The sequence below is a fragment of the Daucus carota genome, chromosome 1 (assembly GCF_001625215.2).
Source record: "Daucus carota subsp. sativus chromosome 1, DH1 v3.0, whole genome shotgun sequence".
NCBI classification, from domain to species: domain Eukaryota; kingdom Viridiplantae; phylum Streptophyta; class Magnoliopsida; order Apiales; family Apiaceae; genus Daucus; species Daucus carota.
The window spans coordinates 5,171,598-5,186,512 of record NC_030381.2 but is presented as its reverse complement, the minus strand read 5'-3'; the positions used below and the strand labels follow the sequence as shown (position 1 = coordinate 5,186,512).

Here is a 14,915-nt window from a genome sequence, read left to right as displayed (position 1 = left end):
TAGTTATAGTGTTGGGAAGATGTGAGTATATGTTGTTGGAGAGAAAGGAAGAGAGAGCAGTCGATGGTGAGGGAATGAATGTGTTTCTGTGCATTATATAGACTTTGAGAGTGGGTTGTGTGGTGAGTGAAACTGATCGAAAATGTTTGAGGAACAAAATTGGGTACAAAATTTTGTACAAAACGATATATGATAAGTTTTGAGTGGAATGATTTTTTATTGTACTAATTAAAATATTTCATCCCAATTGTTATTGTAATTTTGGAGATAGAAAGTAAATCAAACCGTTCTAACCAAAAATTAAATATTATCCCTTTGGAATATTTGGGAAAATTTACTCTTAAAAAAAATAATTTAGGTGGAAGAAGATTGTATTACAGAATTTACAATTCTAAAGAAATTTTATGTACCCCTCGTATATAAGTTTTATTATGAAATTAAAATTAATAATAATGTTGTGACCATCTTTTGAAATATATTTTTTAAATAATCTCTATTTGACAATAATCATTTTACAATCTGTACATTAATTTTTCAAGTTCTAAATATATTATGGTATACAAAATGGAAATTTTTCAAAAATATCAGGATGTTCATAATTTTCACTAAAATATTTATATATATTTTTACTAATTAATTTTCCTAAAAATATTGCATATAACATTGATAACTATAATCGTAGATGAAACCTGCAGTAAACCTATATGATAGCGCTCGGAAGAAACCTAAACCTACAGGATATATAGCGAAAAAACCCTACATAATTACACGTGTTCCTCCCGCTCGAAAAACACCCAGGATATGTTTCTACCCTAATCTAGGGTTATTTTGATACCTCGGTTTAGATATTTTAAAAGTAAAAACATAAATTATCATCACTTAATTAAATACATGTGTAAAAAGATAATTTGTTTATTTTAGTTACAACAAATTTTGAAATATGGATTTTGATCCTTGTCATATATTTTTAATACATGTCTGTTTTGTTATTTGAGAAGCTGGAGTTACTTCTCCCTTCTGACCTGTTTGTCTAAATAAGCAGAAGCACTTGACAATGCCACGTTTCCAAACACTTTATTAACTTATATATTTTTCACTTCTACTCCACTTCTTTAATTTAAGCAACAAGTCACTTTTTTAAGCTAACCCAAACCGCCTCTAAGTTTTAGTAGGCCATTTGTTTTTTTATAATAATTTAAAATAATACTTTCATGACTCTTTTTACCACTATTTGTCTTAAAAATGTATAAATACATTTCAAAAAATTTTATATATCCCGATAAAAAATAAGAGTAGTGCTACATGCACAAAATTGGGTACAGAATTTTGCACAAAATGAGGTGGCAACTGAGGTGGGAAGTTTTAATTGGTACCATTAATGCATATACAGGGAGACCATTCCAATTAAAAGTTGACACATACTCATTATGTGAATGTTTTTTTACCCAATTTTGTGCATCTAGCATTTTTTCAAAAAATAATCCTCAAGATCTTTCCCTGAGCAGATGGCATCGTTACATGTTTATCTCTTTAGCATTTATATTGAGTCGCATACCATACATATCCAATGCTGCATGCAACTGCAATGTGAGCGCAAGTCTATGTGCTGATGTTTTAGTAAGTTTCTTTTCTTTTTCCACGCTCACAAGAGCAAGTCCAACAGCTGCCTCAAATGATGTCCTAAGTCATAATTTGAGGCATTTGATTGAAAACATTGCTCCAACAGTGTCCTAGTGATGCCTTAAATCACTAGGACAACTTAATTCAGCCCTATTTTTAGGGCTCACCTACTTGAGCCTCATTTCACTTTTAATAATAAAATATTATCATTCTCTCTCTCCTACTACTTTTCCCTCTACTTTTTCATTCAAAATATTAATATTTTAATAATAGGGCTTGTGGATAAGGCTTTTTGTTGGAGTGAATTTATAAAAGTGATGTCCTAAACTACTAGGACATCATATTTTATTATTTATATAGGGCATCCACTAAGACACTCTTGGACTTGCTCCAAGGGAACAAATTTAAGTTATATTCAAGACGAACCTCCATGGCAAAACATGTGAATGTGATTTCATAAAGTCTTCCTTATCTTCGTAAACTTTGCTTAAAAGTAAATAGCTCCAAAATGCCATCCACAAGGTGAATAGCTCCAAAATGCCATGCATAAAAGTTTCAAAACTCATGCAAATTCAAATATAAGAAAACTAGCTCATATGTGGATGCCAATCTATAACTGATGATATTTTTGGTATTGGAGAAACAGAATTGTCTTCGCAAGATATGTCACACTTTGAAAACTGGGAAGTAACGGATGCAATTTTTTTATAAAAATACAAAAGTTTGAGAGAGACGTGGAGTGTTTAAATTAAGTTTTTAGTCGTTCTGTATTGAGTCGCATATGTACATACCATACATGTTTACCATCAATGTCGAATGCTGCATGCAATGATATGTGATCACAAGTGTCCTTCTTCCTCACATAATATTAAGTTTTGTCACGGCAATATTTTTAGTACCGGAGATTAAAGAAACAGAATTGTGTTCCCAAAATATGTCACACTTTGAAAGGGGAGAAGTACTAGCATGCAATCTTACTTTATCAATAACAAAAGTTCGAGACACATAATGCGTATCAAAATATTTTGAATTTTTAATTGATTTTAATTGGATGATTTATTTTTGTATATAAGGTGCATCTTATTATCATTAATTATTAATAAGAATAGAAATAGTTATAAGATTGTTATATAAAAGTTGAGAAAATTCTTATTATTATTATTAATATGAATAAAATTAATTAATCACTACAAAAAACTTGAGAAAATTTTTGAGAATAATTTTAGAAAAATTTAATTTTTTCTTAACTTAAAATAAAAATCAGTGGTGACAAAATCGTTAGATAAAATTACGGCTTCTTGATTTAGACCTTTTTGACACAAAATATAGTTGGAAGGGCTACGAGCTCCAGTAATAATATATTATGAGCGAGAATTATGTCCTTTCAATTTTTGTTAAACATACATATGATGTATATGGAAAATTGTGACGTTTTTCCGAACTTAATATTTGAAAAAATGACAGTAATATTTCATCATAAATTCGTGACTTACCACTGATTTAATTCAAATTAATTTCTGTCATAAATAGGTCGGTTTGTTACGTGTCTCACAGATGATTAATTTATGGCTCCTCCTGATTTACTCGATACCTGAAAAAGAAGCCTACTTGTAATATTAAAATTTTTCATATATCAAATTTTTCCTAGTAAAATATTATACGAGAGAATATCATCTATCGATAGTGGTTAATTTCTTTGATAGATGATTGATTTGTATCTATTAATCCGGTCGATATTAGGAAAATAAAATTTATTTGTAATGTTAAAATGGCAGTCTGTTAAAATTTTGTATGGACTATTATCAATGGTCATTTTTTATTGGTTTGTGCTTTTATTGATTCAGTCAATATTTAAGAAAGAAAATTTATCCATAATGTTAAAATTTTGTATGAACTATTTTCAATGAAGCATTTCAAGAGTGCCCTAAATTGATGTAGGGTGTATTCGATTGGGATTTTAACGGATTGTTTTTAGTCTATAGATTTTAATGGATTGTATGTGATTTTGATTTTGTGCGGATTCTTCATAAAATGTCGCGGAGTTGATGAGATTTAAGCACAATACTTCAAAATCCCATTGATTTTGGTGGCATTTCAAAAAACTAAAAATATACTGAAGAATACCACAAAATCCATCATTTTATGAAATCCAAAAAAATCCATCAGCATTTGAATACCATCATATTTTAATGTATTTTAAACTATCCCAATTGAATACCATCAGATTTTAAAGCATAATTTAAAATCTCAATTGAATACCACCAGATTTTGTGGCATAATTTTAAAATCCCAATTGAATACCTCAAGATTTTAATTGATTTCAAACAATCCCAATCGAATACCCTTGGATTTCATGAATGCAAAAAAATGCTTTAAAATCCCAATCCAATACACCCCTCTCAATCTAAATTTAAAACATTTGAAGTAAGTGTGTGCTCTAACAATGTCGGGTGCCTTAAAGCACTATGACATCTAACAAATGTCTTATTTCTGTCGCTATACATACTCTAAATTATTTCTATCAATAAAAAATTAGTTTTCTCCCATCTCAACACCTCTCTCACTTCTCTCCTTTTCATTTGCCTCCAACATATATAGGGGTGAGTGAGGTCATTTAGGTATAGCTTCTCTTGATTTCCATTTTAGCTTCTCTTAATTTCCATTTTAGTTTTTATTTTAGTGGTTTCTATTTGAACAATTGCTATACAGGGTCCTACATAGAAACTACTAAAATAGAAACTATATTGAAACCAATGCGATTAAATAGAATGATGCGAGTTTTGGGAACAAGGACGGACTCCGAGATGAGCTTAGACGTGGTCTAAGTGGGGCCTAATAGGGCCGGGTCAGGGCTAGTGGACCATGGTGGTATAAAGGTTTGGCTATTTAAGACGGTCTAGAGCCTGTCTAGGGCCTATGAAGGGCGAGGCCAAGGTCATTTAGGTATAGTTTATCTTGGTTTCTATTTTAATTTTTATTTTAGTGGTTTCTATTGGAGCAATTGCCTATATATATATTTGAAAAATAAAAAATTATTTAATCACTAATATAATTAATTATATATGTACCAAATCATATGAAAAAATATAACATGAACAAAAACAATGTGCGCATATTTTTTATTTTATACTAAGTCGTTATATATACATATTAACTAATAAAAAAAAGAACTCTACAAACCTTAAAAAAATCAGAAAATTTATAATTTTATTTATATATCGATTAAATTTATCATCTAACATATTTTTTTTAATTAAATGACCTAGATGTATATAATTAATATAATTTGCTAAGGTTTCCGCCAGTGTCGGAGAATTCTAGGTTGATAAGCAAGTTCATTATAGTTTACTGTTTGTTAAGTGGGTAGCTAGGTCTTTTACTATGTGACATTAAATTTATGATAAATATTTATGTCAGGGCTGATCAAGGGTTAATAGGAATCGGGCATAGCACTAATTTAAAGCTATTATAACAATTGTTTGTTTAACTAAATAAAGCGCCCGAGGTGCGCCTGAGGACCTCACCACCGTCGACCTGGGCACCTAAAATGCCCTAAATCGACCTGGGTGAGGTCGACAATCGACTTAGGTGTCAAAAAACACCTAACGCCCGAGAGCGCCCGAGAAGCACCCTGGGAGCGCCCTATGAGCGCCCCAGGAGCGCCAAAGCGCCCGAGGTGCGCCTGAGGACCTCACCACCGTCGACCTGGGCACCTAAAATGCCCTAAATCGACCTGGGTGAGGTCGACAATCGACTTAGGTGTCAAAAAACACCTAACGCCCGAGAGCGCCCTGGGAGCGCCCTATGAGCGCCCCAGGAGCGCCAAAGCGCCCGAGGTGCGCCTGAGGACCTCACCAGCGTCGACCTGGGCACCAAGGATGCCCTAAATCGACCTGGGCGAGGTCGAGCGCCCCTGAGCGCCTGAGGTGCGCCCGAGTTGCGCGCCAGCGTCGACCTGGACGCCCTGAGCGCCCTAAATCGACCTGGGCGAGGTCTAGCGCCCTGGAAGCAACCGGAAAACGCTCAAAAAGCACCCCAGAACGCTTGATGTTCCCCAAAATGCCTCGGATCGACTAAGGAAAGTTCAGAATCGGCCCAGGTGGCTGACTTCATTCGTAATAGGCTCGAGAAGTAGTCTAAAATGCTCTAAAAGTTTAGAAAAGTTTCTACGAAACTTATCCAAAGTTGGGGGGCAAATGATATGGGTCTGAAATTGGCCCTAAAAATTATTGGGTAATTTTGAGCCCGGGTCTGATTAAAGGCCAGAATATAAGGCCCGGATTCTGGGTTTATCACCCAAAATTCGTGGCTAGCAGATTGAGGTTATAAAAAGCCCGTTGGGCATTCATGTTTGAGAAACATGGGCTGCCCAAACTCAAGGCACGAGCCCTCAGCCCGGTCAGGGCCCAGAACTCGAATCCTAGTCCTACTAGGAGTCTGACTGACGAGTCCAAGACTCCGAGAGTCCTACGAGAACTCTGAGTTTCGTGGATAACTATCTAGAGTCCTAGATAACCTCCAGCAGCTCAAGATAAGGATCAAGGATCAGTCCTATCCTATCTATGACTCAAATACCTATTTCTACTAGGACTCTAACACCAGGGATCCTACTTCTAATCAGTCTCTAACCCTGAGACATCTATATAAAGGGCTCTACCCCTCCAAAATAGAACTACGTTTTTTGACTTGATTCTTCACCCAGCTGAAGATACGTAGGCACCTCGTGAGGACCCGTCTGAGTTCCGACTCGCGAGATCAGTCAAAAAGCACGAAGCTCACCCCTCGATTTTTGATCCATAACATTTTAAAATAGATGTTATTAAATTATATTGTTATGGGTAGACTATACAAATAATAAAGAATAATAAGTAACATATATAATTTAAATATATATTTATCTTTGTCTCGGGGTTAATGAAATTTCAAGTTTTGTTACTAAAAGTAATAAAAAATTATTACATATGTATATATTTTACTAATATATGTTTTAGATATGTTGCAATACTAGTATTTAATAATTAGTAACTTATATTTAAAAATTTATACTAGAAGTTAGTTTATATATTTTATTATAATAATATAATATGGTGTGGTTTATTATGTGTCCTAAATATTGTCAAAAAAAAATGGTACTCCAAACCTATTCTAACTTTTTACTGGGATACAAAATTTTATTTACAAATTCAAATAACCTCAATAACAATATCAACACAAGAGACACGGATGGATTTAGACTACAAGTGAAGATGGCCCTTCCAGACCTTTCTTGCACACATGCATATTTGGTATATAGAACACAGATTTATAATTGTGGGATATCATAAAAACTTGGAAATCAAGACCAACTCATTACATGCGGATTAAATTTCTTTATTTAAAATATTTTATTAAAATTTTAACATGCATGTAACTAAATTTCTTTATTTAGTATATTTTATTAAAATTTTAACATAGATTATCTAATTATAAATTAAATCTTTTATCTATTATACACGTAATAATATTTCTATAATATTGAAACATCTTTTAAATAGGTCCTATCAAAATAGAGATAATAATGAATAACAATTACATGAAATCATTTAGTAATTAAAAACTCAATATATAAAATTATGGTAATAACTAGAAAAAGAGTTTATTATTTAACCAACATCACAGAATATCTTAAACTTGACAAAACATACATTAGTTTTAAATATTGAGAAGCATTCAACATTATCTCAAATCCCTAACACATATAATCTATCCAAGATGCATCATACATGTCAAGTAACGCTGACAGAGACAACTGCTTTCATGGTAACACCACACACGGGACAAGGAAGACCTTGAAGACGGGATTCAGGGGTCCCACAAACCATGCAAAAGCACAGATGCCAGCATGGCCATGCCAAAACGCTCATTTCGAACTCACCACATTGCATGCATTTTTTCTTCTCCCCACTACCCTCCCCCTTCTCAACAGCTCGGGTCTTGACCTTTTCAGCCTCAGTTTCCTGAGCATCTTGCACTGCTACTACCTGAGCTTCTCCTTGTGCATTTGTGTTCTTTTCAGAGACATTAGTATGGGCAAATGAAGCAACATTTTGCTCTTCAGCGGGGGCTGCCAAAGTAGCATTTGGTGGCAAAAGCCCCTGCCGCCTGCTTACCTCAGCCAGGGCAGCTTCCAGTTTGTTACTAAGAGAGGCCACCTTGATTTCACAAGATATTGCATATTCTCTCCCAGCCAGGTTCTCATTCAAAAGATTCTTCTCAAGTATCATGTTCAGTTTTCTCATTTTTACAATCTCCTCATTTTTCTCGTTCAATTTCTGTAGGATAGGGATCCTCGCACTGTCTACCAGATGCTGGACCGCTTCCTTCTGTTTCTCCTCAAACAGTATTCTCAACCTCTTGCTCTGCACCGATATTATACCAGTTGAAACCATAACCAAACAAAAATAATAAACAATATATGTTTTGCAATCAATCTCAACTTTTAGGTAAAGAATTAAAATTTGATGCCAAGGAATATAATACAAAAACAATTATCAGGGTATCAGCAAAGAGTAAAATACAAAAATAAAAACTTATACCCCTTGGCAAAGCACATGCGCAGCGTCCCTGATGGCGATCATGTCTTCCCTAATATCTTCAGGTGCATAATCAGGGACCGGATAGAAAACATTCTGATTGTTACCCTGGTTTTCCATTAAATCTCTGGAACGTGTTCTTTGGCTATTTGGAAGCTGCATGTTAGCCGGTCCACTATTCCCAGAAATCACTGGGTTGGTTTGTGGCTGATTGATGCCCATCTGCACAAAATTGCTGCTGCTAGACCTTGTTGCATCAGCTGCTTGATTGTTCACAGTTTGTCTGCAAAATTATTTTGCACCATTATTGAACAAAAGCAAAATAAAGATACAGATAACAATATATCAGTCATACAAAGATGAAAGTGTAAAGTTTTAGTACCTATCGTTGGTTGTGATGCCTTGCGGGGAGAAGTGTTGTTGTTGCTCATTTTCGGATGCCATAGGGTGAGATGTAGAGATGGTTTGATGAGGAGAAATTATAATTGATAGATGGGCTCTTGAGAAGATGTTTGTACAAGACTGAATGAGAGAGCTTGCTGGATGTCTGCTCAATTTAAGGTGGTTTGGGGGATAATAAGTCAAGCCTTATTAAATGTTAGGGATATCAAGAAACCGAATCCACTGTATCTTTCTGGAGTTACTAAATGAGTACCGTAAATGAGACAGTTTTTTAAGTAAAATATATAATTAAAAATACTCTTTTTTAAACATTTATATCATTATGAGTTAATGAGTTATCTCTATTACTCTTATCTCTTTTGCTTTTTGCTTGGGAGGATTCAGCGAGGGGAATGGCACAAAAAATATTGTATATATCAAGAATTTTTTAGAACAAATGGGCCTGATAACTCATTAACTCATTATGAGTTAATGAGTTATCTCTATTACTCTTATCTCTTTTGCTTTTTTGCTTGGGAGGATTTAGCGAGGGGAATGGCACAAAAAATATTGTATATATCAAGAATTTTTTTAGAACAAATGGGCCTGATAAAATTATAATATAATCTTATATCAATAATTATATGGAGTTTTTCACAAATACTTATTTCAAAACGTTATATCTCATATTAGGATTTTTAGGTTTTTTTTCTATGAGATTCGACTAAAAAAATGATAAATGCTACCCAATGCACCTGTCTACTCTTTTGAGAAAAGAATTACTACTCTCTTGAGAAAAGAATTATAAATATTAAATGATGTAACATTATAAAATGATAATTGATGTCATAATTTTGAGACGTGATATTTGAGATATTTATTATTGAAATTGTGATAAAAGGACCAAATCTTAAAAATCATTCCCACCATTAAAATACAACCCCTTGCCACAATTAAAATACAACCCCTTGATCTTACATAAAATCACATTCTTTTCTAATTTAATTTTCATGTCAATCGATAAACCTTGTTTCGAAATTTGAATTCAATATATTTTTCTTCTCCAAACAATCAATTAACATATCATATATTCAATAATTCAAGTTACATATAAACTATAACATTATTCATTAAAAAGTAAACCAGAATTTAGTTTGAATCTAAAAAAAATTAGTAAGAACCCAGAAGAACTGTTTTTTCCCCTAGTTCTCACCGAGTCATTGACCTTTAATATATTATTTTCATCCCGTCATTGCTGTAAGAAGTTACTGAAAGATCCCGTAGTTTAGAGTATAAAATTTTCAGGCATACATAACTTTTATGAACAGATAAACAACAATATTTTACAATCACAGTACAAATAAATCCCCGGATGTATGTACCAATACGAAATGTTGCCAACAGTTAGGGATTTAACATAGAGAAGAAAGCAACTTTTATCAGAGTACCTCAAACTTGAGCAGCTTTTCTATACTAAGCACGTTTTAGCAAGTTCTTGCAGCCCAAATGTCTGAAGCAAATTTAGGTGAATGGTTTCTTACGACATACAAAGTACACTAACACAAGTATATTCAAGCATTTAACTACAAGCTTTGACAAAATCAGTACTTGGCTGCTTTTTCCAATGAGTTCTCCAGAGAGGTGCAGCTCAATTTCAACAGTTAAAACCATGACAGACAGACAGTATTATGATTAGGATCAAGGCAATCAGAATACTCAACACTATCAGCTTGATTTTCATATTCTGAAACCACATTTTTCTACGGATCTGTGTGCCTGCAGTCCTGAAATCCTGTGCCTGTTTCGGACAAATGAATGAAGATTGTCAGTACTATGTTTCAAACCAAGTACATAAGAGAGTCAATACCATATAAAAGTCCCACTTAAGGAGCTGTATTATTTGACAAGTGATGAGAGTTAAATATATTATGACGATTCTCGAAAGGACATGATCTCCGGCACTAGGCTTAAAATTAATCTATTCTTGGATATTCAAGCAATTTTAAGATGTAAAAAACTCATTAATAATTCCACTTGCAGTTTTGCAGTGATTCTGCATAGAAATCAGATGAAGAGGAAGTAAAATTATAAAACACTTTTATTCAGCTTCATGTAAGTTTCTAAAAAGCGAAGGCAAGGTAAGAGAAAAGTAAATTATACAATTTTCATGCCAAAACTTACAATCGAGAGATTTAAGGGGAAGAAGGAAGTATGCCTTCTCTTAATTTACCAAAATAAGGTTATTCTCATCTTTTTGTTTTTTGCAATCATCCCTCTTATATATGTTTTTCTTCCAACTTGGGAGCAAGTAAATGGAAGTAGTTTCACACTATTTTATATATGCTCAGGAGGGAGTGCAAGTTATTACACTCTTCTTTTACTTTCATCTCCATCCTCTGCTTCCCTCCTTTAAAAAACTTGGGAGCAGGGTGCCAGCCTTACTAAAGAGCAGATCTAATTATCATCTTCTAAATAATTGCAAATTCGGCATAGTTGTGAATCACAATACACAAAGTAACTCAACAAAATGGACAAGCTGATGAATCACAATACAGACAGTAACTCAACGAAACTGACCTGCTGATGAAGGTTCTCAGACTTGTCCACCAGAAGCTCTATCTTTTCTCCACGATCCAAAACCTACAGTATAAAACAAATTCCAAATAAGTGTAGAAAGTACACATATTTCAAGTCCTCAACAATATTCAATTATGCAGATTCTTTAAAATATATTTCAATTTTATGTTTCTTGAACTTCTATTGAAGCTTCATTTACTAACGTAATTACATTTTCAATTCATATGACAAGCTTATTCTTCTGTACACAAAAGTGTCATTATCTATCAATATGGCCGCGGAAACAAATCGAACATAAACTGATATTAACTTTATGAAGGGGAAACCCTACAGATGCCCACACTACCCATGAAACATCTCCTTGCTATAGTTCAATTTTTTATGCCAAAGAGAAACATATGTATTCTACTACATAGATTATCATATAACCTCAGAAACTTATAAGCCTGTCGGGACTATCATGTTTGACAAACTGTAAAGCTGAAGTGTGAAAAATTCGTAATAACACCATGTGAACATAAATGGAGAGATGTGATATGATATATAGTGAAGTTTAAATGTATAAACTTTTCATCATTGTTCTCTTTTGATAATCACATATAACTAAATCATAACACCACTCACCTTCTCAATATTCTCCATCATAACACCTTTGACTTCTGAAACCTGGGCCTTCACCTTAGCCAGTTTGCTGATCTCCTCCGGATGGTCAATACAGTATTGCATATGCTCCTTCAACTTTGTTCTGGAAAATGAACTTACATTTAGAATCATTGGATATAGAGCCAGTTACATTTGCCACCATTATTCATGCTCATGATCAGACAGCATACCCATATTCTTTGTTAAGGCTGTTAGCAGGAGCCGTAGCACCCTTTCCACCACCATATCTAGACACAAAATCATCTTTAACGCGTTCTAGAAACGCAATCGGAATTTGTCTACCGGCTGATTCGTCGGCAACCACACAATAAGCTGCAAAACCGAATATCAATAGCTAGATCCTAGGCATACCAACTGTAAGCACCACAAAATTCAGCAAAATAAACTAAAACTAATAGAATATTTCAAATAAAATCAAAAATTTTAAAAAGACCCTCATACATTAGATACGATTAGGTCAGAATATGTTGGAATGGAATTGAACTAACCAAATATATGATGTCATGACCCTCATACATTAGATACGGTAAGGTCAGATTATGTTGGAAATGGAATTGAACTAAAAAAATATATGATGTCAGCTCTGTATGCTGTGACCACAAATATATGCTTTGCTATGTCATGTGGTCATGATGTGCACATGGGTTCCTACTAAGGGACCAAGAGGCGGCGTGGGTTACCCAACAGTAGGTCGCCTTCTACTACAGGTCTAGCTTAGCATGGATCTGGTCATCTGGGTTAGCAAGTTGCCGAGGGACGTAACAGCATATTCCTACTGGAAACTAGAAGTTAAAGTTGCAATCGTATAATTCAACTTGATCTCTTCAATTTATAGTATCTATGCTTTAACACGATCTCTTCAATCCATATTACAGTTGTGTGAATCATCAAGTTTCCCTACCACTTTGTTCGGCTAGAAGGAATAAAACGGAGTGAGAAAGGAAAAATTGACGAACAGAACTGATAAAGGAACAAGGGGAATGAGGGATGCAAGGGAACAATGAATAAACAGGTTTTTATAGAAATGAAATTTAATTTAGGTTAACTTCAGGTAGACCAAGTCAACATGATGTTGTCCCCACCAGGGTCAATTACATATCTAATCCGGAATTGACATGAACCTCGAACTCTTTAAGTCATATATGTACTGACAAGCTTCTTCATGTGAAGCTTTGTACATCTTCAAAAAGGTGAGAACTGCGATTTTTAGATGCCATTTGACCGTTGGAATCAATTCAATTTGAAATACAAGGCTGGTACAGATAATAATATTATACTATAGATTTCCAAAACAATGTCTGAATATGAATTTGATAGGAAGTTAATACTTAATAGTCCATCGAAAATTCTCAATTCGCCAGCTTGTGAATTTTAAGCTTATTGTTCTCGTCTTAGCTCTTGAGATGGAACACCCGCTTTTTCTTTTTTACTGTCTCAATAAAAGAATAATTTTACACAAATAACAAATATTTGATTTGAAATTTTTTTCAAACAAATATAACTGGATAAAACATACCCTGCAAACTAAGCACACACTAAACTTTCACCCAAATCACAGCCTACATTAAGCTTCAATCTTTCATTACAACACAACGATATACCAATATATCAGGCATGCCATCAGTTCCAAAAATTCACAGCTACAAAACATAACCATTGATTATTTTGTTAATCAATCAAAACATTCAACAAAAATTCAAAATGAGTTCTTGGCCAGAAAACAAAGCCAAAAATGACTGAACTGACATAATATACTCACCCAAATCACAACCAACATTAGGTTTCAATCTTTCTACAGAAATCAACAATATACAGCTTCATCAATTATTTCTTAAAATAAACAGTCAACAAAAAGTCAATTTAAAACCATCAAAATTCACACAAACAACCTAAATAGAGTTTCATAACCTATATAAAGTTCCAATCTCTCTAAACAAAACAACAAAAAATCAAAAGAAACACATCATTACCACCAAATTTACACCTTTCAACACAAAACCCACAAATTATTTCTCAAAAAAACAGTCAACAAAAAGTCAAAATATGATCTTTAACTCAAAACAAAGCAAGAAATGCTTACTGAAGCCATTATCAACAAGATAATTGAACGTATGCCCATCACAATTGTAAGTAAACTTGTTGTTTGAAGAAGGCAGCTTCTGCAGACACTGAAAAGCAATAGAATTGAAGTTGCCACTAAACTCTGTGTACTCTGCTAATATGACACTCCCTCTTGCTACAAATGCATAGATCAGTGACTTTTGGCCCATTTTTCTTGCAGCCCAGATCTTGGTTTTGGTGGGTATGAATGAAAGGTGTGTGTAATGTTGCTGTAGACTCTTTTTGTTCTTGGGCACTGACCGCTGGTTTGTTTTTCTTGGGTTCTAGAGAGAGGAGAGAGAGTCAAATGTTGTGATTAATGTTTTAAGTGAGAATATATCAAATTGGTTTCAAGGTTAGTGGGTTACAGCTGCAATGAAAGCTGATTTAAAGTGGTTTGAGTTTGTTTATTTTAGAATTTTGAGTTAATCTGAATAAATTATCGTTAGATTTATGAAAGTCGAATTATTGAAGTGTTGAATATATTGCAATTTCGATCAGAATTGGATCGATTTGAGATGTTTATAGTAATGATTTAAACTAATTTAATATGATCCGAAATTTTATATAATTAAAATTTTTAATCGATCCAACAAATTTACATGTATTTTAAAAAATTACATGAATATATAACAAATTTTATTATATATAAAATTGTTTCATATATTTATTCAAGATAAATTAGGTTCGTTTTTTCAATTAAATATATCTCGCCTTTCATGTAATATATAAAATATATAATTTTAATTTATTAATTATTAAAAATATAAAATTTTCCATTATATGCTTTTGTATTTAACCTATCTGAACAAAAGTTATATATTCATTTTTAATTTTGAAATATATGCGATGCTATTATTTATATGCTATTATTCTTCATAGCAATCAAGAGACAGGAGTGGGAAGTACATTTATTTGGTAGCAAAAAAGCCAATAAAAAAAGTAAACTGTCATTGTCAACAAAGTAAAACCACAAAATAAAATAAATAAAATGTGTGTAAA

At 33.3% G+C, this 14,915-nt stretch overlaps 1 protein-coding gene across 2 annotated transcripts in view; it reads right to left on the bottom strand.

The window, feature by feature from the left end:
• The window catches only part of LOC108205393 (vesicle-associated membrane protein 722), a 48,065-nt gene extending 33,796 nt beyond the window's left edge, over nt 1–14,269 (bottom strand). The window contains exons 1-5 of one of the 2 annotated variants that reach the window (XM_064091187.1): nt 13,894–14,269; nt 11,984–12,125; nt 11,775–11,895; nt 11,151–11,213; nt 9,929–10,371 (exon numbers count right to left, since the gene is read on the bottom strand). In XM_064091187.1, the coding sequence (XP_063947257.1) occupies nt 10,228–10,371; nt 11,151–11,213; nt 11,775–11,895; nt 11,984–12,125; nt 13,894–14,083 (660 nt within the window). In that variant the 5' untranslated portion in view covers nt 14,084–14,269 and the 3' untranslated portion in view covers nt 9,929–10,227. Of the gene's footprint in view, nt 1–9,928; nt 10,372–11,150; nt 11,214–11,774; nt 11,896–11,983; nt 12,126–13,893 lie in introns of those variants that run through there. The other variant, XM_064091194.1, reaches the window with a different exon arrangement.
• Nucleotides 14,270–14,915: the final 646 nt, after the last annotated feature.